The 22,719-nt window shown below is 42.1% G+C and overlaps 2 protein-coding genes across 2 annotated transcripts in view; both read right to left on the bottom strand.

Annotated features, from left to right (window-relative positions):
- Msh2 (mutS homolog 2) overlaps window positions 1-3,760 on the bottom strand; it is a 66,574-nt gene extending 62,814 nt beyond the window's left edge. Inside the window, exon 1 of the mRNA XM_074049635.1 lies at window positions 3,460-3,760. Within this exon, the coding sequence (XP_073905736.1) occupies window positions 3,460-3,670 (211 nt within the window). The 5' untranslated portion in view covers window positions 3,671-3,760. The remainder of the gene's footprint in view (window positions 1-3,459) is intronic.
- A 7,406-nt stretch (window positions 3,761-11,166) lies between these two features.
- On the bottom strand, window positions 11,167-22,390 carry Epcam (epithelial cell adhesion molecule). The gene is made up of 9 exons (XM_020171707.2): window positions 22,193-22,390; window positions 20,005-20,112; window positions 19,497-19,737; window positions 18,528-18,593; window positions 17,004-17,067; window positions 15,732-15,833; window positions 15,198-15,398; window positions 12,899-12,943; window positions 11,167-11,614 (listed from the first exon to the last, which is right to left on the bottom strand). The coding sequence occupies exons 1-9, from the start codon at window positions 22,257-22,259 to the stop codon at window positions 11,573-11,575; spliced, it is 936 nt and encodes a 311-aa protein (XP_020027296.2). The 5' UTR covers window positions 22,260-22,390; the 3' UTR covers window positions 11,167-11,572.
- Window positions 22,391-22,719: the final 329 nt, after the last annotated feature.

The following is a 22,719-nucleotide window of genomic DNA, read 5'->3' as shown; positions in this document are numbered from 1 at the left end:
ACCTGGCAATTTCTAGAGACATGTGGGTTGTCACAAAGGGGAACAGTGGATACTAGTGGATCTAGTGTCAAGCATGCACAGTACAGAATTAACAGTGCCATCAAAGAACCTCTTAGATGGAAAATTAAGTGCTTTTGCTTAGTTCTGACCTGCAAATACCAATTGCTTTATAAAATAAATAAAACCACTCACACCATCAACTGGAATCAAAAACCAATGTTCATGTAATATAAATACTTAAAGAATGTACTTATAGGGCTGGGAGTAGAGTTCAGCTTGGGGGAAAGAGCACTTTCCTAATATGCGCAAAGTCCTTGGTTCAATCCCCAACCCTGCAGAGATATAAATACACAGGCTGGGGATATGGCTCAGTGACAAACACTTGTCCAGCATGCATGAGGGTGGATCCATAGCACCACACACCAAAAAGTATGTATATTATACACACACATACTTGAAGATTACCCTGATAATTTCTGAATCTTAAATGATGTAAGATTTATACTGAGCATTTGGACATAGTTCATACTTCAGTATCAAATCATTAGTCAGTCTCCCGTCAGCAGACAACCAAATACTGGCTTAAATCTGGATCTCTAGATTAGTCAGTAATAATCTTATGCAGGACTGGCAAATCACAGCATCTAGAGGCAAGGCAAGTAGCAAATGAGCAAAGGCCAAAGATAAAAATTACAGATCTAGTCGGGTGCCTGCAATGCTAGCTACTTGAGAGGCTGACATCAGGAGGATCAAAGTTCAAAGCCAGCCTGGGCAAATAGTTCCCAAGACCCTATCTTCAAAATAACCGTAGCAAAATGGACTGGAAGTGTGGCTCATGTGGTAGAACACCTGCTCAGCAAGCAGGAATCCCAGGGTTCAAACCCCAGAACCACCAAAAAAAAAAATGATAAGATGGCAAATGGCTAAAATAGAGACTACATGGAATGATGAGACTTGTGACAAAATGAGAAAGTAAGACTCTGGACTCACAAGTTCAGAGGCAGCAGCTACTCAGTATCAACCAAATAAACTATAGGAAGGAATACTTTTGCCCAGAGTCCCCAATTTAGCAGACTTTTCAGAAACTCAAAATCTGAATTTTTCATGAAATCTCCCAATTTTCAAGTATAGACAACTAATTCAACTCTTACCACCACATTTTTCAGGCTGTCAGGGTAGCTCAAGTGGTAGAGTACCTGCCTAGCAAGTGTGAAGCAAAGTTCAAACCCCAATAACCATCCAAAAAAAAAAAAAAAAAAAAAAAAACCCCACACTTTTCAGGCCACTAGACTTTAACTCAGTAAGTTCAACAAAATCTTATTTTTTACAGAGTTGAACAGACCACTGTTTCTTTAATATACATTTAGATAGCAAGTTTCGGGCTTGCTGAGTGGCTCAAGTGGTGAGTCCCTAAATTCAGTACTGCCAAAAAACCCAAGTTTCAGATGAGTTAAAAATGTTTGCTCTAGACTCCCATTCAGCAAGGCCTGGCTAGGCTGCAGCAGACTTACCACTCGCTTTTAAGATCAGAACCTCAAAGGAGAATGTCAGGTTCCATTTAAATTAGTTCCCAGTTTTGCTTCTAATGTGAGGTAGCCCAAGCATCCGGGTTTGCCCAAGCCTTTCCCAGTGTTAGTACTGAAAGCTCCGTGACTCAGGGAGCCCTTCAGCCCCAAGCAAAGCAAATGATTGGTTATACTATTAGCCTATCTAGCTAAATCCCACATAAATTATATTATGCATATGATGAAACATCATTTAAAAAAAAATCAAAACTTAGTCAAGGAAATCACTGCACCAGAGCTAATACAAACCCAGAGAAAATTTCTCCTCCCAGAGACACTCATAAATGCCATTAGCCATTATGAATATTAAAAGCAGTTTCTACAGCCAGCAGTGGATTAAGTGGTAGAGCGCCTGCCTAGCAAGCATGAGGCCGAGATCAAAATCCAGTACTGCCACCACCAAAAAAAAAACCAGTTTCTATATCATCCCTCAATTTAAAATGCAAAACACAAAGTCCAACTCACCAAAAGTGAGAGAAAGAAACATTGGTCTACCTTGTATCACTCCAGGAGGAGAGGAGGATGTGCAAGCAGAATTGTCTGGTCAGTACAGGATTTTGGGTTTTTTGTTTGTTTGTAAGCATTTGCAGAGGAACAAGCCTTCTCAGATTCCTAAGTCTCTCTACTCTTACACCTGATTGACCTGATTACTTTTCACATCAATTTTATCCGCCTGTCACTGGACAGAAGGACCCAGACAAATGGTTCTGTCTTTTTACTAACACATTCAACAGAACTCTAGTTAAGAACTATGGTGATTTTTGTTGTTGTTGTTGTGGTTATGAACATAAGGAGAGGAGTCCCTTCCAACCTGGGCCTTCCCTAAACCCATTAGGAATACGTGGGCCACTCAGTCTTCAAGCTGGAGTGGTGTCCTCCTGTAATCACAGCACTGCAGAGGCAGGAGGTTTGCCAGTTCAAGGCCAGCCTGAACTACCTACTGAACCCTTGTCTCAAAAAAAGTTATCCTCCAAAGATAATATTCTCAAAGGAGTTTGTGTGACACACACTGAGTGGCAGTGCAGTTAGTCTACGTTCCTAACTATCCTAGCTGTAGGCTTGAAGTTAGACTAGCTGGGGAATAGGATTTCCATCTCCTGGTGTAAATAGGGTACCGGAATTGAAAGCTACTCGCCTCCACCTGGAAGGAATATCACGTTAGTGTAAGATGCTTTTGAGAGCTGGGTGCTGGTGGCTCGCGCCTGTAATCCTAGCTACTCAGGAGGCAGAGACCTGGAGAACCGTGGTTCGAAGCCAGCCCGGCATAGTTGCGCGAGACCCTACCTTGAAAAAAATCCTTCACAAAAAAGGGCTGGTGGAGTGGCTCAAGGTGTAGGCCGAGTTCAAGCCTCAGTACGGCAAACAAAAAGAAAGAAAGAAAGAAAGAAAGATGCTTTCGAGAATAATAATTTAGAGCCCCCATCTCCATTCAACTGTGCCTGGTGCAGGGGTTTAGAAAACCGGGGCTGGGGGAGTGACTCAAGAGGTAGGGCGTCTGCCTAGCAAGCGCGAGGTCCTGGGTTCAAACCCCAATATAGCCCAAAAAAAAAAAAAAAATCTGAGTGATGTAAGTGATGAACCAGGGCAATCCCAGCACTCGGGAGGCGGAGGCAGAAGGATCGCAAGTTCCAGGCCAGCCTGGCTACATGTCTCAAAAACAAACAAGAAATCAGAGACTTGGCGATGTCTGTAATGAGATCCACAGGGCCAAGGCGAGCTCTGCAAGGCTGCTTTAAGATGAACCACAACGCGTGCTGGTTCCGAGTTCGGGCGCAGGAACCGCAGGAAGCGGAATTCTCACGACACCAACGTCCGCGCCCCCCCGGGACTCGGAGCTTCCCGAGAGGCAATGGCGGGGCGCACAGGCCTCGCATCCCGCTCTCCCCATCCTCACCTGCCGGCCCCATGTACTTGATCACGCCTTGGGTCTTGAACACCTCGCGGGCGGCCAGCAGCGCGTCCTCGCCGTGCGCCGTGTAGAAGTCGCCCCGGTCGAATAAGCGCACCGTGGTAGTCGGTTTCTCTGGCATGCCCTCGAAGAAGCGCACGAAGCCGACCTCGGCCGGGCCCTCCAGCTGCAGCGTCTCCTTCGGCTGCACCGCCATTTCGGAACCGCTCCACAGTCCAGATAGGAGAAACGCGCGGCCCGGTACCCACTAGGCTATTTCCCGCCTCCCCTCCTCCGCCCCTGGCCGCGTCCGGCCTCTGAAGACACATCCAATCAGCATCCAACGTTGAGCTCTGGTGGGCGGGAGTCCGCCGCGACAACCAGTCATGAGCGGACAAGGCCTAGCTTCCCGCGCACGCTGGGGTCTCTGTCTACTGCGCATGCTTGCGGCTCGGTCGCGCGCTGACCGGTACACGCGCATCCTTAAAATAGTTCAGGGTTTTCCTGGCGGCAAGGCTTCCATTTCAGGTGGGCGGACTGTTGAGTAGGCGGGAATCTGGTGGGAGATTACCTGCAGGTATAGATATTTTTAAGTGCCCGGAGGCAAGGAAATGAAATCACAAAGAAAGTTACAACGAAGAATAACTTGCCTTTCTATCGCAGTCTAGCTTTTAAACTTGTTTTTCTCTCCAAATGTCACCTTTTTCCTTTTTAAGCAACCAGATAGTATTCAAGATTTCAGGTTTATTCTCCACAGGCCTCCCTGTTAGTCGAATTTTTTGTTTCGTCCACGCTTTGATTTAATTCATTCAAAAACATATTTCTTGCCTAGCATATGTGAGATCCTGGGTTTAATTCTTATCACACACACAAAAAAAGGAAGACTTCTGTGACCTGCTATCTATGTGCCATATTGCTCTTGGCTCTGAGGATTTCAAAGAGAAAAATCACAGCCTTTGTTCTACTTACATTCTAATGAATAGATTCAGATAATACAGTGGATAACTGAAATAAAGCCATAGAAGATAAGTGGGTTCGATGTATATATAAATACAGAGACAGGCCAGGATTCTTCTGCTGACTTAGGAAACTCCCAGAGGAAAGGTATCGATTACAGGCTCCCATTTGGGTCACCCTTGCCCCAAGAAGGTGGCCCCTAAACTTCATTCAGCAGCAAAAGTACCTTAGGGGCTTTTCAAGACATTCCTGGGCCCCACCCACATTAGAGTTGTAACTTCTGGAGGAAGGGGGCCTTCCAATTCTTTTAAAAAGCTTCCTGAGTATTCCTCACAGCTCAATTTAGAAATTACTGGCTTGCAAGCTGAAACCCAAATGACTTGGAGAAGTTTGGACAGTCTTCACTGGGACATCAGCAGCATGGCAGCACTCCCTGTAATATAGGGGCCTTGACCTTCCCTTCCCTTAAGATTTATGGTTTCTGCTGAATACTTGACCTTTAGATCTGGAATGGCCCTCCCCTGTGCTTTGTATTGCAAACAAAGTTTAATTGTCTCCTCTGGAAAGCCTGCCCAGTTTCCTGTGGTATAAAGAGTAGCTTTTTTTTTTTTCTCCCTGCTTCCCCCCCACCCCCCCAATGACTTTTGAACCCAGGACCTACACCTTGAGCCACTCCTTCAGCCCTTTTTCATGATGGGTGTTTTTTTGAGATAGGATCTCATGAACTACTTTTCCCTAACGCTTCCAACTGAAATCCTGCTGATCTCTGCCTCCTGAGTAGCTAGGATGACAGGTGTGAGCCACCAATACCCAGCTGCATTTTCTTTTGAGGTCCCACCTTATCCTTGTATCTCTGATCCAGTACTTACCACTTTGTTTTAGGAATATTTTCTGTTCAAACTGTAGGAGTGACTGAAGCGGTACAGCGCCCTCCTTCTGATACACAGGTGACACGCAGGAATTTTGGGGTGTTCAGGGTTCTTGGGTCCTCTCTGGAATTGAAAGCAGAGGCAGACTCGCGCAGCAGAGGTCAGAAAGATTTTATTTGTAGAGAAGAGGAGAGAAAGGCTGCATGGGGGCCTGCAGCAGGACCCAGAAACCAGTGGTCCCATGGGTCAGGTTGGAAATTGGGTTTTATAGCCTTTTTGTATTGCCCAAGGGCAGAGATGTCTCTCAGGTGCAAACAGATATTTCCTGGGAAAGAGAAGTGTCTCCTTGGCCAATTATCACCTTTGGGACCTCCTGCAGTCCGTCCTTCAAGTCCCCCCTCTCAATGATCGCCCTAACTGCTATTAGGGATAGGGACTATGAAGTCCATTCAATGACTGCTTCCTGCTGATGGGGTGATGAAAGGGCCTACAGCATCAGGGCTGACCATGTGGGGTTATCAAGGGGATCACGATGATAGGTCATCTTCATTTCCATCAGGGGCATCTTAGTTTGATGGATTCTAGGTGAGAGGAAACAAACTTGACAAGTAAGTTTGAAATGCAAGACCCAAACACAAGTAAGAGAATAATGGCAACTATAGACCCCAGAAAGGGGAAGCACCAAGTCCTGGAGGGGAGCCAGGATTTTATTTGGTCTGATACCTGTGTAGAAACCTGAGTTTCAAGGGACTGTTCCCAGAGTCACTTAGCCTGTTGGAGAATGTTGTCTGCACATTCCTCTACGGTGCCTAAAGTATTTATATATGTGCAACAGGAAGTATTGGCAATGGCACATACCCTCCCTTGTTTGTTTAGACAAACTCTCTGGGGGAAGAGGAGTCCCCTCCCAGAGGAGAGGGCCAGCTAAATATTCCTGCATGGCTGCCCATTTAGCTACTTCCTCAGCTGCTTTGTTTCCCTTTTTGGTAACCTATACAATGAATCACCAAGACCTCTTTATAGAATAGAACAGGATCTAGGAGGGCTAGTATATGTCATGAGCATGTCTAATGGGAGATCCCAGCATTCCCCTTTCCTTCCATATGGCTGCATGTGGAAGGATCAGGAAGGCATACTTAGAATCTGTACAGATGTTGACTCTGTTCTTTTGACAGTTTTAGGGCTTCTGTTAGGGCCACTAATTCTGCCAATTGAGCTCTTATATTAGGAGGAAGAGGACCTGATTTGAGGATGCCAAATTCTGTTACAACTGCAAACCCTGCATGTCTGACACCATTCTTGAAAAAGGAACTGCCGTCAGTGTATAATTCTAGATCTGGGCTTTTTAAGGGCTGATCAGTTAAGTCAGGTCGGGCAGCATAATTCTCCATAAGTACCTCCTCACCTGTCTTTCTACTAAACATCTGGAAGGGACATGTATACTTTATTTATTCATAGTATTAACATTAGCTAACATTTCTCAACATTTAGTAGTTGTCAGGTATTTAAATTTTTACATATGATGACTATTTTGGGACATTATCCTTTTTTTTTGGTGGTAGTAGTACTACCACCAAAAAACTGAACTCAAGACTTCACACTTGCTAGGCAGGTGCTCTATTGTTTGACCCACACCTCCAGCCCTTTTTGCTTTGAGTGTTTTGGAGATAGGATCTTGATTTTTGTCCAGGCCACTCTGGCCTAAACCATGATCCTCCTGTTTTAGGTTTCCTGATGTTACTAGGATGACAGGTGCATCCCACTGTATCCAGCTATTGATATTGAGATGAAGGTTTGTGAACTATTTACCTGGGCCGGACTTCAACAGAATCCCTATCTCAGCCTCCCAAGTAAAGGATTAAAGGTATGAGCCACTCATTATGGTTTCTGGTAGACTTTAATGGGCGTAAAGTGGAGAATTCATCTAGCTGGCTGTTAGCCTTGGTGGAAAACATTGACCTTTACCCAGATTTAGGAGATAGCTGATGATTCCAGACATTCTTTACTTTGTCCAGACTAATAACAATGACCCTAACTTGCTTTTTCCTGCAAAATGTCTGAACAGAAATCTGTGGCCTGCTTAGAGACCAGCTTGAAATCAATTTGATTTGTGTTTGTATTCATTTTGTCTGAGAGGTTATTTTAACAGTATCTTTTCCCCCATCCATATGCACATATTAACTGTTAGTAATAAATTCTTATGTAAAGTTTTCAAATTTCTGACCCCAAACTGGGTCCTTTTTCCTTCTCAGAATTGTGGAACCAGTAACAAGACAAAGTGCCAATTGAATATCCAAGGACACTTACATGCTTGTCCAAGACTAGAAATGGTAGTAAACCCCTAAGCCAACTTCTCCACTCATTGTGGGTTTGTAATGGGGGCTTAACCCCTTTACAAATCTTGTTGAAGAGCATTGACCCTTTACTTGGGCCCAGGAATTAACTAAAGGCAAGAAACAGATGATTACAATGCCTCTTTTCCACAGAAATGGAAGGAATAAATAGACAGTGGGGAAAATGTAACTGGGACTACAAAAGGAAAAAAAACTTTTGTATAGCCAGCTTGCATGCTCGACAGTTTACTTATTAATTAAACTGACATCTTTCCCCGCTTTGTCTACATGCTGGAGAGCCAAGGTTAACTCCCTTTGCTCTTCAGTTACACTATGCAGTCTTCTACTCCTTTTCTCTCTCTGACCTCCAGAGCAGTAAACCTGCCAGCAAGACAGATTCAAAGAAGTGGTGCCACACACCTAGAGAATCAAGGCCAATGACCATGGTGAACATGGATCTGGTCATGCAGTCACACTGAGCCTCTGAACTCAGTCCACCCTTTGAAAGGAGGACATTTTCTCTCAGAAGGGGGAAAGACAGTGCTTTGAGAGATTGACTTTCCCCGTCCTTCTCTTCGTCTGATGAATAATAAACCTTATTTCCTTTTCCTCAAAACCCTTCTCTCTTTATTTGTAGATTGTGAATTGGCATTGAGGCCAGGGGACCAGTTTTTGGATTACAGATTGGAAGATTATAGATATAAGGAAAAAGAAATGAGAGGGAGAGGTAGTAAAGGGGAGAAGGATATTCATGTATTTTCTGGGAATGGGCAGATATTCTGAGAATTTGGGCACTGCTTCTTTTTGTTTCTTCTATGGTTCTTTCTGGTTGTAATCATGCCAATTGTCAAATGTCATGGTGCCTGAGGTATGAGTCATTTCACATGTAGATGAAATAATAATGAAGTTAGAGGTTATTTCATGGTCACTCTAGGAGTCACCTTAAAGCATACCAGTTTCTGGTAGTGCACTTGAAGAGGGACTTCTAGCCTATAGACATCCTGTCTTCAAACATAAGAGTAGGATGGGGGTAGAAATTCAGCTAGATCGTTGTAGGCAGTATAAGATTAGGGCAGGGCAACACAGTTAGGTCAAATAGTTGTGTCTTGCTGAAATTTCACGTACTTTCTAGTCTCACATTGGCAACTGTAAATTTCTTTAAAAAAAAAAAACTGGGAAGGGACTAGGAGTATAGCTCAGTGGTAGAGTGATTACCTATTGCACATGAAATTCTGGGTTCAAGACCTATCACCAAAAGAAAAAAACATAAAAGTGGTTTGATCAATTTTAGCTATAATTTTGGGGAAAGTTGGAATTGTGGTGTTTGGGCAAGGGAGAGAATCCATTGTTAGCAAAGAGATCAGTGAAAACATTTAAGACAAGACACATTGGAAGAGCATTATTTCTGAGGGAGAATGACAGGGTCTGGTGACTAAAAGAATGGATGTGAGAGAGAAAGGCATTTGGGACTTGGTTCATGGTAAAACCCATTAACTGAGAATATGAGAGATGAAATGGCGCAGCGGATGTAGCGGATGCATGTACTTGTCTAATGTGCATAAGCCTGGGGTTCAATCCCCAGCACTGTAGAGATAGAGAGATGAAATGTTTGTGGCAGAGGATGATGAGATCATTGAAGGCTGTTACATGAAACATAGTTGAGAACTCACGATGAAGGACAGAAATGGAGATTGTGGCCAGGCACCGGGAGCTCACGCCTGTAATCTTAGGGGCTCAGGAGGAGGAGATCAGGAGGATCGTGGTTTGAAGCCAGCCTGAGCAAATAGTTCATGAAACCCTATCTCAAAAAACTCATCACAAAAAAGGGCTGGTGGAGTGACTCAAGGTGTAGGCCCTGAGTTCAAACCCCAGTACTGCAAAAAAAAAAAGAAAAAAAGAAATGGAGATGGTGCTTCTCCTAGTGTTTAGGCTTAGATGGCAACTAAAGGGGTGTATGAAATCCTCCAGGAGGAAAAACAGAAGGAAGAACAATTCCTGGAAACGACAATATATCAGAGTCAGTAGAAGAGGAAAATAACCAGGAGAGACTAAGGAAGATAATGTATGGGGAAAATGCTACAGCAGTTATCACAGTGATAGGCTGGGGAGAGAATTCATTGGCAATTTAGTAGGTCAGTGTTGCCCTTAGCAAGAAGGCAATGGGTTGAAGGATGTACCAGTTGTGATTCATTGCCTCTTCTCAATTCACCTTTTTCACTTGCTCTGTGAAAGTGGATCCGATGCTCTGCCAGCAGAGGGCACCAGAGAGACACTGAAAGAGGAAAGGGTTGTTCTAGTTCTGACTGCAGGCTGCTGCAGTGCTCAGGAATGTCCCTCCATCTGGTTCTTGCAATATGGGTGGCTTCTCCAGCACCCTGCTGCAAGTGCAGCAGACACAACCCAGCAGCTTTCCTGAGGTGTCTGCCCCACATACACACACCTGCTAGGACAATTTTATAGGGTGCCTTTGGTGTCTGCCTAAACACTTCACTAAATAGCTTCCCTCCAGTACTCAGCTATCTTCCTGTCAAGGACTAGAAAGGCATCAAGTTAATCACAACTACTCAACCCTGCTGTTGTGCGCTGGTGGAGTGGCTCAAGTGGTAGAGCACCTGCCCAGCTAGCATGAGACCCTGAGTTCAAAATCCCAGTACTACAAAAAACAACAAAAACCTTTGGTCTTGTATGGCAAAACAACCACGTATGTAAATGAATGAGGGCAGCTGTGCTCCAAAAACTTTACTATGAACACTAAAATTTATTTCATTATCATTTTCACATATCAGCCATCTTTGACTACTTCTAGGCTACATTAGATTGTGAATCAAATATCTGTGGCCACACCTGAAATCCTAGCTACTCAGGTGGTAGAGATCAGGAGGATGGAGGGTTCAAACTCAGCACAGGCAAATAATTCTCCAGACCTTATCTCGAAAAAAAATCACAAAAAGGGCTGGTGGAGTGGCTTAAGGTGTAGGCCACCCTGAGTTTAAATCCCAGCACTTCAAAAAAAAAAGAGAAAATATTTCAAGATACTTTTAACTTGATAGAACTTTGCTAGGTTACTGAAAGTAAAGTATAATTGTTCATTATTTAAGATATTCATAAAGTGGTTTGTTCAACAGTGCTGTAACTAACTGTAGAATTCACAATACTCTCCAGCCTCTCCTCTTCTGTTCTGCTTCAAGGTACAAATGCTGTACCAAAATACCAATTTTTGTGTAAGACAGTCTTAAGATTCATTCATAATAAAATTATTTTTCTGTGTAGAAGTTCTGTAAGTCATATTTTTATATTATAGATATTTTTTTTTTGCAGTACTGGGCTTGTATATTTATGTGTGTATATGCATGTGGTGTGTGTACTTATGCAAAACTCTGTAATTAGCATTCACAGCGTTTTGTTTCTTGGTGCTGGGGATTGAACCCAGGGTCTCTCACATGCTAAGCACAAGCTCTTCCATTAAGCTATATCTCCAGCTCTCAAGAGTATTTTTTTAGCCTATATCTTATGTGTGTATACTAGGAAACTGGACTCAAAAAAAAGTGAGAAAATTCAGTTTTAAAATGTTTTATTTCATAAAAAAAAGGCTTTATGTACAAGACTCAAAGTAAATAGAAAGGCAGCTGTCAATCACAGATGAATGAGAGTGGTCATTCAACTCTACTGTTAGCATATTTAATGCACACTTCAATATTATGCCTAAATTAACTGTGAAGTTCAAGTTCTGGGTTTCATATTAGATCTGCATTTATAAGACACTTGTCAGATTTTAAGATTGATATTGCCAATTTCAAGCTGCTTATATTCTGAGTACAGATTTCACTATTAAAAATATACCATGTTAACTAACAAAACAGTCATCCTCCAAGAACTTCTTTTTGTCCCATGTCCATACATTTGTCATCTGAGGCCATTTGCTAACTCCCTTTTTTGTAGTTAATCTTCAAATCAGAGTAGTTATGCATTGAGCTCTCTATGTATCTCACCCATCTCCTTTATCTGAAACACAGGAAAAGTACAGAAGAAATTTTTAAGTAACTTTCAATCTTTTGTTCATTCTGAAATTAGCCTTTAAAAAACAAAGAGGAAAGCAAGGTGACTCTCACACAAGACTTATTTAAATAAAAAAAGGACAAAACTGTATTACAAACACGCATCGAGTGCATGATCAAGTATTTGGAACAAGATGGCTAAAGTGCCTAGGAGAGTAACAGTAAGCTACATCTTAAATAGGTAAGATTTCTACTAAACATGCTATTTTTACAGCTAGGAAAAACCAATTCATTTTCTATTATCAATCTTTCATAGGTCAGGAAACTGAAGTTCAGAGTTAGATGACCCTCTCCAGGTCCCAAAATGAGTTACAGGCAGAGCTGAGACACAATGACAATGACTTACTGCTGCAGGATAACTTCTCAACATGCAGCAAATACTTCGTTTAATCCTCACAAGTCTGTACTATTAGCTTCACTTTGCAGATGAGGGAAAATGGAGGCTTAAGGAAGTTATTACTACTGCCTGGATAATAAGTGGTAAAAACCAAGTCTACTTTGTTCTTAACTATAATGCTATATCGTCATTCTGACTGTAACAATTCAGTTCAGGTCAGGGGTAGTCCCCTAGACCTGTGGTCACCAAATCAGATAAGCCAGATGATCTGTTATAGAATGGGAAGAAAATATTAGGACTTTCTGGCCCCATTAGGTTTTTTCAATATTCTTTTACATTTCTATTTTTTTGTGTTATTTAAAAATATTAGTAAGTGGCACATATATAATTACAAATACCTAGCTAAACCAGAATTGGTGAACATACATAAAGTTATTGACAGAATTCAGGGATACATGTCCGTATCCCCAAATGCACTGGCAATCCGACTCTAATTTCACACCAGTATGTATTACTGGTTAACATGTAATAGATTTACTATGACAAATTAGGTTCATCATAAATGGTTATTATTCATGGTACAGTGACAAGAAATAAGGTCATAGGCACTCTGAGTTTCTCTGTTATGGCTCCACCAGACTATTCCTCTAAAAGATTCCCCTAAATGTTGAAAATGGTATGCTTTTCCATTCTACTCTTCCACAAAGAAGAATTCAGGATAAGGTGGTCTGCCCCATGGTAGGAAAGAGTTAGGTAAGAGCACTCTAAGAGTCCCAAAGACCCTAAGGACCATGGTGTAAAGCAAATTCAGTGTAACTGAAATCCATCAGGAGCAAAAGTACAGTGATTGCTAGAAATAAGAGATTAAACTTAGTAGGTAAGTAATTTATTTACCTCAGCCTTCTCATACTTTGTTGTTTTCTTCCTTCTAGAAATAACCTGAGTGAAAGAAAAATGATTCCTATTTAGAAACCACTACCTGAACAAAAAAGTTGGTCAAAATTAACATATATACTTTTTATGTACATAATTCTAATCTGAACAATTTAAAAATCTATCCATAAACATGTTTCTTAGATTAAAATTTCACAACTAAAAAAAAAGAAGTCTGACACAACCAGTGAAACAGACCAAAAGATGTAACAAGAAAACAATGAATAATCTTTAATGCAATGTAAGTTTGGTGTGCACCCTTATTTTTCCACATTAATACAAATGTATAAGCACATGCCTATAAACTTGGGGGTCTAAAAATGGGATCAAGTAATACCAGTTCCCTTTCTGAACCAACTGAACTCACACAAAATATCCACAGCATGGACACCTGCTATTTACCCATTCCTTGTCTTGCTAACATACACTCGGGGTGTTTTCCACATTCACCTTTACGAGCAAGACCGCAATACACAACCTTGCTTCCTTATTGTACTTGTACTTTCATTTCTGTAGGACAATTAGATTTCTATGACTTTTTAATGTGTTTGTTTGCCATGAGAAGTTCCTTCTCTATAAACCCTCTATTTATATTTGTTGCCCTTCTTTTCTTTAGGTTTTCTTATCAATTGGCAAGAATTCTCTGTAATTTATGCATAATATCCATTTTTATTTAATGTATCATGAATATTTTCCTGAGTCTATCATTTATACCTTTTACTTTACAGTATCTTTACCATACAAAATGGCAGTATTCTTTTTTTTGTTTTGTTTTGTTTTAAAACAAATGTAATACAGCCGGGCCTCAAACTCTTGATCCTTCTGCCTCAGCCTCCCAAGTGCTGAATTACAAGTGTGTACCACCATGCCCAGCTCGAAATGTTAAAATGTTTAATTTTGGCCAGGCACAGTAGAACATGCCTACAGTCCCAGCAAGACAGAAAAATCAAATGAGCCTAGGAATTCATGACCAGCCTTGGTGACCTCACCTCAAAAAAAAGAAAGAAAAAAAGCTTAATTTATATGTAGATATATATTTCTTCACTTTAGATTTCTCTTATTGCAAGATTGTATCAACATTCCCTACATTAATTTTCTTGAGAAGTTATCTTTTTTATATTTTATACAAAAATCCATCTGGAATTTGTGTTTGAACATGGGTGCATAGCCCAACTCCTTTCACATTACTGTGGCCTGGATGGGCCCACCACACACAGTGGGTAACATGGCCAACTGCAGTGGGGTGAAATAGGAATTCAACTTTTCTTCAGATGGAGAATCAAGAATGGTTAACTCCACTGAACTGAAAACTAAGTTCCCACATAGCCTCAAATCTTTTTTTTTTGAGACAGGCTATGTACCCCAGGCTTGCCTTGAACTTGAGATCTCCTGTCTCAACTTCCTGAGAGCTGGTGTGTGCCACCAGCTCCACTCAAGTCTATCTCTATTCTGTTGTCAACACAAGATATACTGGTTCAAGCATCTTTACTTTCCTAGAGTAAACCCAACTTCTTCAGGTGACAGTTCTTTTTAAGAACTGCTAAATTCAACTTGCTAGAGTTGCTGCTTCATAGCTACTGTGTTCTGGTGGTGGGAATGTTACTCAGTGGTACAGTGCTCATATGGCATGCTTGAGGCCCTGATTTCAATTTCCAGTCCCATAAAACAAAAACAACAACAACAAAAAGCCAGAAATATTCTGTTGTTCCATCTCACTGAATGCTTTGGGAATTCAGGTATTTTGTTCTAACCCTGGCAGGAGCACTGAATTCTTTGCAGTGGAAGGAGAACTGAAGGGTATTTGTTGCTTGCAGGCAATGTAAGTGGCCTGTGAGGTGCTCAGGTGCAAGATTTTTTCAGGTGAGTATCCTTTCTGGCTTCATAAAGTGCCTGTTTTATAAAAAGGGACCAGAAATGCAAAAGATTCATTCCCTGTAGAGAGTTGTAAAAAATAAAGATCTTGCTTCATTAATGTTTTGGAACATGGGTAGAGTTTTTTTTTTTTTTAATTACCTTTTGTGTGTGTGTGTGTGTGTGTGTGTGTGGTACTGGGGCTTGAACTCAGGGCTTACACCTTCAGGGATTCCACCAGCCCTTTTTTGTGATGGGTTTTTTTCCAGATAGGGTCTCAAGGACTGTTTGCCTAGGCTGGCTTTGAACCTCAACCCTCCTGAGTAGCTAAGATTACAGGCATGAGCCACTGGTGCCTTTTCTTTTAAGAATATATCCTTAGATGAAATTTTACTTGTGCTGTACTCACCAGCACAACAATTCCAGCAATAATCGCTACTGTCACAACCACAATAACAGCAATAATACCAGCTGTAAGGCCCTTCATTGAAAACTCAGGTGCTTTTTCATCAACATAGTAAATTTGAGTTTCACCAGGATCCAGTTCTAGTTGTTCCCCATTCACTCTCAGGTCCATTTTCTTAGAAAGGAACAAGGATTCGCCTTTAATCTACATCAAAAAGAGAAAAACAAAAGCATTTAAGAAAAGCAACAATGGCCCCTATAAGTATACACCAATTATAGGCTTAAAGAACCACTGCCAAGAATTTTTATGGCTAAAAGAGAAAAAAAAGTGAATCTTTATGGCTTTAATGAAGCCATAAAGTATCATGAAGCCCATCTACCTATCATCCAGGCTCAGACAAACAAACACATTGCCAATTTGACTTCCACTATTCTTCTTCCCATCTCTCCATCTACCAGACCACATCATTTTGATGCCAATCCCAGATTTTAGCAGAAAATACCTCACTATAATATACTGAAGTTTAAATGTACTCACGTCTTTTTCAAAATAATAAGCCACATCAGCTATGTCCACATCATTCTGAGTCTTCTGAGAAGAATTTTGCATCAGGTCAATAGTGATAACATTATTCTCATACTGGAGGAAAAATACAAATTAACAATCAAAATTATATGAAAATTACATTCAACAGCCAGAATATCCAGTGTTTGAGTTTCTGTAATCTACATGCATTAGTGTCCTTTCAATTAGTATATAATTAATAATAACTGAAAAAAATCTTTGGGAGGTTTCAATACAAACAATTACAAGTATTTTTAGAAACAAAACAGAGTTGAAACAGTAAAGAAGGGCTAACTGGGTAGTAAGGACTAATTCGTTAAACCACAAAAGACGGGAGCCAGAACAGCATCTGAAGTAGTATGTGCTAGACTGGGGCATGGTTCTAGTGGTAGAGCACCTGCTTTGCATGCATGAAGCCATGAATTCAAACCCCAGTCCCACCAAAAACAAAAGTAATATGTGCTAAGAGCAATCACAGAGAGGTTCCCCAAAGTGAAAAGACTGGCATGTTTAAGGGCCAAACTGGGATTTTTTTTGCCGGGGCGGGGAAGGAAGGGATAAAGGAGAATGAATAACAGAGAGGGCTGAACTAACCAAAGTTAAGTATATTCACAGCTAAGATACATAGAGAAACCCCTTTGAGGGCTGGCAGAATGGCTCAAGTGGTACAGCACTGGCCTAGCAAGCTCAAGGCCTTGAATTCAAACCCAGTACTGACAAAAAAAAAAAAAGAGAGAGAGAGAAACCCCTTTGAACATTGACTTTGGAACTAAAAATGAAAGACAGGGCTGTAAAATAGGTACAGTGTGTATGGGGAGTACTTATGGAAGAGGGAGGGGAAATGGAGGAGATGAGGGTGAGGGAATATGGTTGATGGGCTTCATATACATATATGAAATAAAATGATAAAACCTCTTGTTTGCTTTAAGTGGGGAGGCGAGGAGGTTGGGGGTAGATGGTTGGGGTAATCTAACCAATGTACAATGTAAGGCTATTCAGAATTGTCACAAAGAATCCCCCCTGTACAATGAATATATGCTAATAAAAATGAAAACAAACAAACAAGCAAAAACCTGGGGGGTTTTAAAGACTGTGGAAGGAAAACAGCAAGAATTTTACAGGTCTTAAAACTGTTACTCTAATGTATTTAGCCACTAATAAAAAAGCACTGGCTATCCTTTATACTGAAACCATACTGTCCCACCACCAACTTTCTGCTAAAGCTGATTTAAAAAAAAAACATACCAGAATATTTGTGATAAACTTTGAATCCAGTAGGTAACGAGATGTGATCACCTCCTGAAGCGCACTGTAAATAATTAAAAATCTGTTTTAAAAAAAAACTTTGTACCACATAATAGTAGGAAGCTCTACTTTTTAAGCAGATAGTTAAAGATCTAGAGTTATTAACAAAAGTTATTAAAAATTTTATGTCATTTCACACTTAAATAATTGGCTCAGGCTAGCATCATTCATTGATACTGTTAAGTGTCAGTTTGATTAGAAACAGGACATTTGCACAGCACCAAGGATCTGTATACAAATTATTTATTACAAAGGGAAAAATGGTAACTGTACAGTGAAGAAACCTGGTACAATCCACTTTAATCAGCTAACATGACCAGTAAAGGGACAAGATGGCACCATGGGCCTCCTGATGTGAGTACTGGGAAGGACACAAGATCACCTAAGTAGTTTTAAGAGGAAATGTCAGACAAATCCAAATCTGAAGGACATATAAAACAACATGCCCATATTACTTAAAAACACCAATCTCTTGATTTTTATTTGGGGGGGGGAGGGTGGGACTGGGGTTTGAACTCAGGACTTCCTGCTTGCCAAGCAGGTTCTCTACTGGTTGAGCCATGACTCCAGTCCCCAATGTCTTGAAAGACAGAGAAAGGCCAAGAAACTGTTCCATATTAAGAGACTAAAGTAAAAGAGCGATGACAGCTAAATGTGATACACAATCTTGGATTGAGTCCTGGATCAGAGGGGAAATTTTGCTACAAAGGACAAAATGGGAAAAGTGGCACAATATGGGATTATGTTAAATATCCTGAATTTGGTCATTATACAGTGTTATAGAACAATGCCTTTTATTCTTTGAAAAATAAACTACAGCTCAGCATGGTGGGATGCTAAAGCAAGACAATCTTGAGTTTGAGGCTAGCATGGACTATTTTATAAGACTCTGCCTAAAAAAAAAAAATAACAGAAAGGGAAGGAAGGAGGGAGGAGGAGAAGGAGGGAGGAAGGAAAAGGGAAAGTAAAGGAAGGAAAGAAAAGATACTTAAATACTTAAAAGTACTTAGGAGAAAAGGGACATGACATCTACAACTTGCTCTCCAAAGGTCCTGGAAAAATATTCATACAGGTAAACAGATACAAGGCATACACAAAAACACATATGAAAATGTAGAAAAGCTTGGCATGTAGAAAAACAGGCACAGGCCTGTTTTCCCAGCACTTGATCTTGAGTTCAGGGCCAGTTTGGGATACATAGCAAGTATGAGGCCAGCATGGGCTATGTAATGAGAACTTGTCTCAAAAAAACAAAACAACAAAAAATTTGGGAAAAAAAAAAAGTTACTTCATGAATCTGAGTGAAGGGAATATAGGAATCATTGTATTATTATTGCAAGTCTATTTCAAAAAACTATTTGACAGAAATAAGAAAAGGCATGTAGACTTAGATTTTCTAATGGTGTAGGATAGAAACTTTGAGTAGCAATTTTGCAAGAATAGGCTGCATGTAATTTCACTTACGTCTGCAAACTTTTAACATCGTAAGGTTTTTCTCTTTCTTTGTGTTTTAGTTCAATGATGATCCAGCTGCAAAGTAAAAAAGTGACACCTGTCTATGAGTCAAGTCATTCATACTGTTTCCAAATAGGCTAATACTAAAATTCCCATGTGGAAAAAAGTAGAGCTAACAGAACAAGGATTGATGTAGTAAACATGCCTTTAATTTCTTCCCTTGCTTTCATGAGTACTTCACAGAGAATCCACCCATAGGGAACAACCTTTCTAATACTGACCCTCTGGTCTCTGGCTATAACACCTAGATCATGGGAAATTAAGGCCAAGCTGGTCATGTCAGGCTCTGTTCAAGTGAAAAGACAAAAAAGGGATCAAGAGAAACAGAAAACTCATGAGGGTCCAGAAGTCAGAGCTAGAGAGCGCTGGCTTTGGGCTTGACACCCTCCCAGTTTCTGGTCCCTTCCAGTAAAGTCTTTTTGCTTAAACAAAGCCTGAGTTTATTTCTGTTTCTTTTCATGAAATAACTCCTGTTTTTTCCTAAAACATTGAGCCCAGGGCCTTCCACCACTGAGTTACATCCCCAGCCTGCCCACACATCTCACTTTTAAAACACAGTAAATGAGCTTATGTTATTCACATACATTTTAACACTAATCCAACTTTAAAATACTGAACAGTATTAAGTAAAAATATGAGAGGAAAACTAAACCTAGTATGTTACCATTTATATGAATATATATCTACACAGAAAATTTATAATCTATCTCCAGAAGGTGATGGAATAAACTGGTATCATTTCTGTGGAGGTACGCTGCTTAGAGCTGGGGAACTGGGAATGGATGGACACTGTTCACTGTACACCCTTTCCTAGCTTCTGGATTCTAAACCATGAAATTATATTGCATATCCAGAAAGCAAATGGAATTAAATGAATTAGAAAAGCATGCAAACAGTAACAATCTCAGCCTCACTCACTAGGTCCGAACTCGTTCAGAGCAGGTTATTTCGGTATCCTTGTCAGTTCTCCGGACCCCAGCAGTATTCACACACCAGCATGTGGCAGTACCATTGCATTGCTTGGCTTTGAAGAGTCCCTTCTCATCACAGTCAGGGTCATATAGCCCATCATTGTTCTGAATTGCATCATCAGGTTTCAGTCTTCTCCCAGTCTTAGAGTGACTCATTTCTGCCTTCATCACCAAACATTTGGAAGCCACTGAAAAGAAAGGTGAATGTCAAACTGAAAAATAACCAACTTCATGTGCATGGAGAAAAACATTCAAGTCCAAACTCCCAGACCAAAGATCATACTTCCATCTTCTCAGTTAATTACTTGCTGAAGATAAGAAATTTCTGATGTGATATAATTTTAACAAAATAACATAATGCAGGTTTCGATAATCATAAAACTTCCTGATTCAAAGCACATCAATTTAAAAAGTATTATCAAGATAAAGATTAAAGGCATGAATACTTTACTCACATTTAGTGCAAACGACAGTATTTTGTGTACCAAAGGATGTACACTGGCATTCCTTATTTTCATTCAAAAAGCAGTTTGTAGTCAACTTATAGTTTTCACAGGTACAGCCTAGAAAAAAATTTTAAAACTCCACTTTAAAATGTGGTTACATCTACCAACTTTGATGCCCCTGCAGAGTTATGTCCTTAAGAAGGGATCCTGAATGATTTTTTTTAGCTATAATTTAAGTGCTTTGCAAGTACTCATACTTAGTTTGTATACATTACACAGACATTCAACAGTCTAATCTGTATGCAGTTTCTTTCTCTCTCTTTTTACTTTTGTTTTTTTGGTGGTATTGAGGTTTGAACTCAGGGATTCATGCTTGCTAGGCAGGTGCTCTACAACTTGAGCCACTCCACCAGCCCTGTTTCCTGTTGGGTATTTTTGAGATAGGTTCTAGAGAACTATTTGCCAGAACTGGCTTCGAACTTCATCCTTCTGATCTCTGCCTCCTGAGGAGCTAGGATGCGTGAGCCACCAGTGCTAGGCTTTCTTTCTTTTAAGTGGTGCTGCGGATCAAACTCTGGGCTTCATTCATGCTAGTGAAGCATTCTACCAACGAGCTATATCCTCTCAGCCTGGTTTTTGTTTCATGAGACAAAGTCTCACTCTGTAGCCCAGTCTAGCCTCCAACTCCAGATCCTCCTGCCTCTGACTCCCCAGGGCTGGGATTACAGAAATTGGCCACCACAACTGTTCAGATTTTTTAAAAATAATTTTTTTTCCACTCAGATTCCGTTCTCTCCCTCTTACACCTTAAAGACAAGAACGTAAAAAAATAACTTTTTAAATGTGCTGTGGATGGAGAGAGCCCAGGGTCCTTCAAATGTTAGGCAAGTGCTCTACCACTGAGCTACATCCCAGCACTAAATTCCAATTTCTGATTGAGTATTTAGCCCTATATTGTAGAATGTAGAAGAACATGAGTTGATTAAATTACTTTGAAAGTGTAATTCATCAATGTGATCCACCCTGTTAGTGATGCTTAAAATCCTTTGCAGTGAAGTTTGGTCAATTCTTTCCACTTCTAGGGACCATATTACAAAAAAAGCTAAAGATCACAACCAAGTTCTCTATTCTAGAGTAGTAAGAATTGGAATCATGCCGAGGACCAGTGGCTCACTCCTGTAATCCTAGCTACTCAAAAGGCAGAGCTACGAGGACTGAGGTTTGAAGCCAGACGGGGCAAAGAGTACTTGAGAACCTATCTCGAAAAAATATCCAACCAAAACTGGGCGGCGGAGTGGCTCGAGTGGTAGAGGACCCGCCTAACAAGTGTGATGACTTGAGTTCAAACTCCAGTACCTCGAAAAGGTAAAAAAAAAAAAAAAAAAAAAACCTCAAAAACCTGGAATAAAACTACCTATCCAACTGGAGACAATGGCGTGCTCTTCCACTCTACAGACATTATGTGATTTGAAGAATAAAGGAAATGGAAAACCCTAGATGGTGTGGGGTGGGAATAAAAATCAAAACATAAACCAGAGTATTTAGGCTTAAGCAGTGTTTAGAGCAATGTCTAAAAGAGACTTTACACAAGGTTTAGTTATGGGATTCTGGGTGGAATTGCGGGATTTTTATTCCTTCCGGTTACCTTTATTTCTGTGTTCCCTATAATAAACTTGGCATTACTCCCGATCCTTACAAAAAGGAAATCACACCTCTGGTAGTGAAGCCCAGGAGGCCCTCTCCGATGCACAGGTGCACAGCCGGCTCCTCTCGGCTACCTGTCCCCGCCCGGGGCGCACATCCGGGGCCCTGTCGCAGGTGCTCCGGGGAGGGGCGGGCGGGCTGGTCACAGCCACAAACTCCACCACCGGCTCAGGCCGGCTGGGGATCCCGAGTCCCCAGCCGGCCTGGGAAGGAGGTGCTGCTTCTCTAACCGCAGGGTCCCCCCGACCCCCCTCGCCCCCACCCAGGCCACTTCCCTAGAAAGAACTGCAAAAGGGGGGGGTGCTCCCTCCAGCCGGCGCGAGGGCGCTTCCCGCCGCCCTCCCGCGGGAGGCTCAGACTCATTGTCCGCGCCGTCCAGTCTCCAGGCGGGAAAGCGCGGCCCGTCTCCGTCCCCTGTCCATTATCCTGTCCCGGGCACCGATGGCCGCCATGCCGGCCCGGGCAAGCCCAACCGTACACCTCCGCTCCTCACCTGTCTGAGCCGCGGCCACCGCGGCCGTAAGCAGGAGCCCGAACGCGAGGGCCTGGGGGAGCGCCATGCTGCGCGCGCCGAGGGCCGCGGGAGGCTGCGGGAGGGAAGGCGCGGGTCCGCGGCGGTGGACAGCGACCGGGCGCGCCGCGGGCCCAGCCAGGTGCGAACTCGCCGACGGACTGCGCGCTCTGAACGCGCGGAAGGCGGGCGCCGACCTGCCGGACCTGGCGGCTCCGCCCTCCGCCCCCCGCCCCGTCCCCGCCGCGCACTTCGGCGCCCGGCTGCGTCGTGAGTCACCGCCCGGGGCGGGGGAGGGGCGCCGGTCCCCGTCCCCGTGCGCCAACGCGCGCCCCAGGTGCGACAGCCCCGGGGGCGCTTTTTCTGTAGCACTGGCGACAGGGACACTTAGTGGCCTCGGAGGCTGCCCTGTACCGCTCGGGGTACGATGTGGGGGGAAAGGTGAGGACGGCCACAGGAACGTGAGAGCCAAGGTGGAGCACACGGAGAAAGCGAGGGCCACCAACGCC

The sequence above is a fragment of the Castor canadensis genome, chromosome 12 (genome assembly GCF_047511655.1).
Source record: "Castor canadensis chromosome 12, mCasCan1.hap1v2, whole genome shotgun sequence".
In the NCBI taxonomy this organism is placed as follows: Eukaryota; Metazoa; Chordata; class Mammalia; order Rodentia; family Castoridae; genus Castor; species Castor canadensis.
The sequence above is the reverse complement of the archived record's forward strand: the minus strand, read 5'-3'. Positions and strand labels throughout refer to the sequence as shown.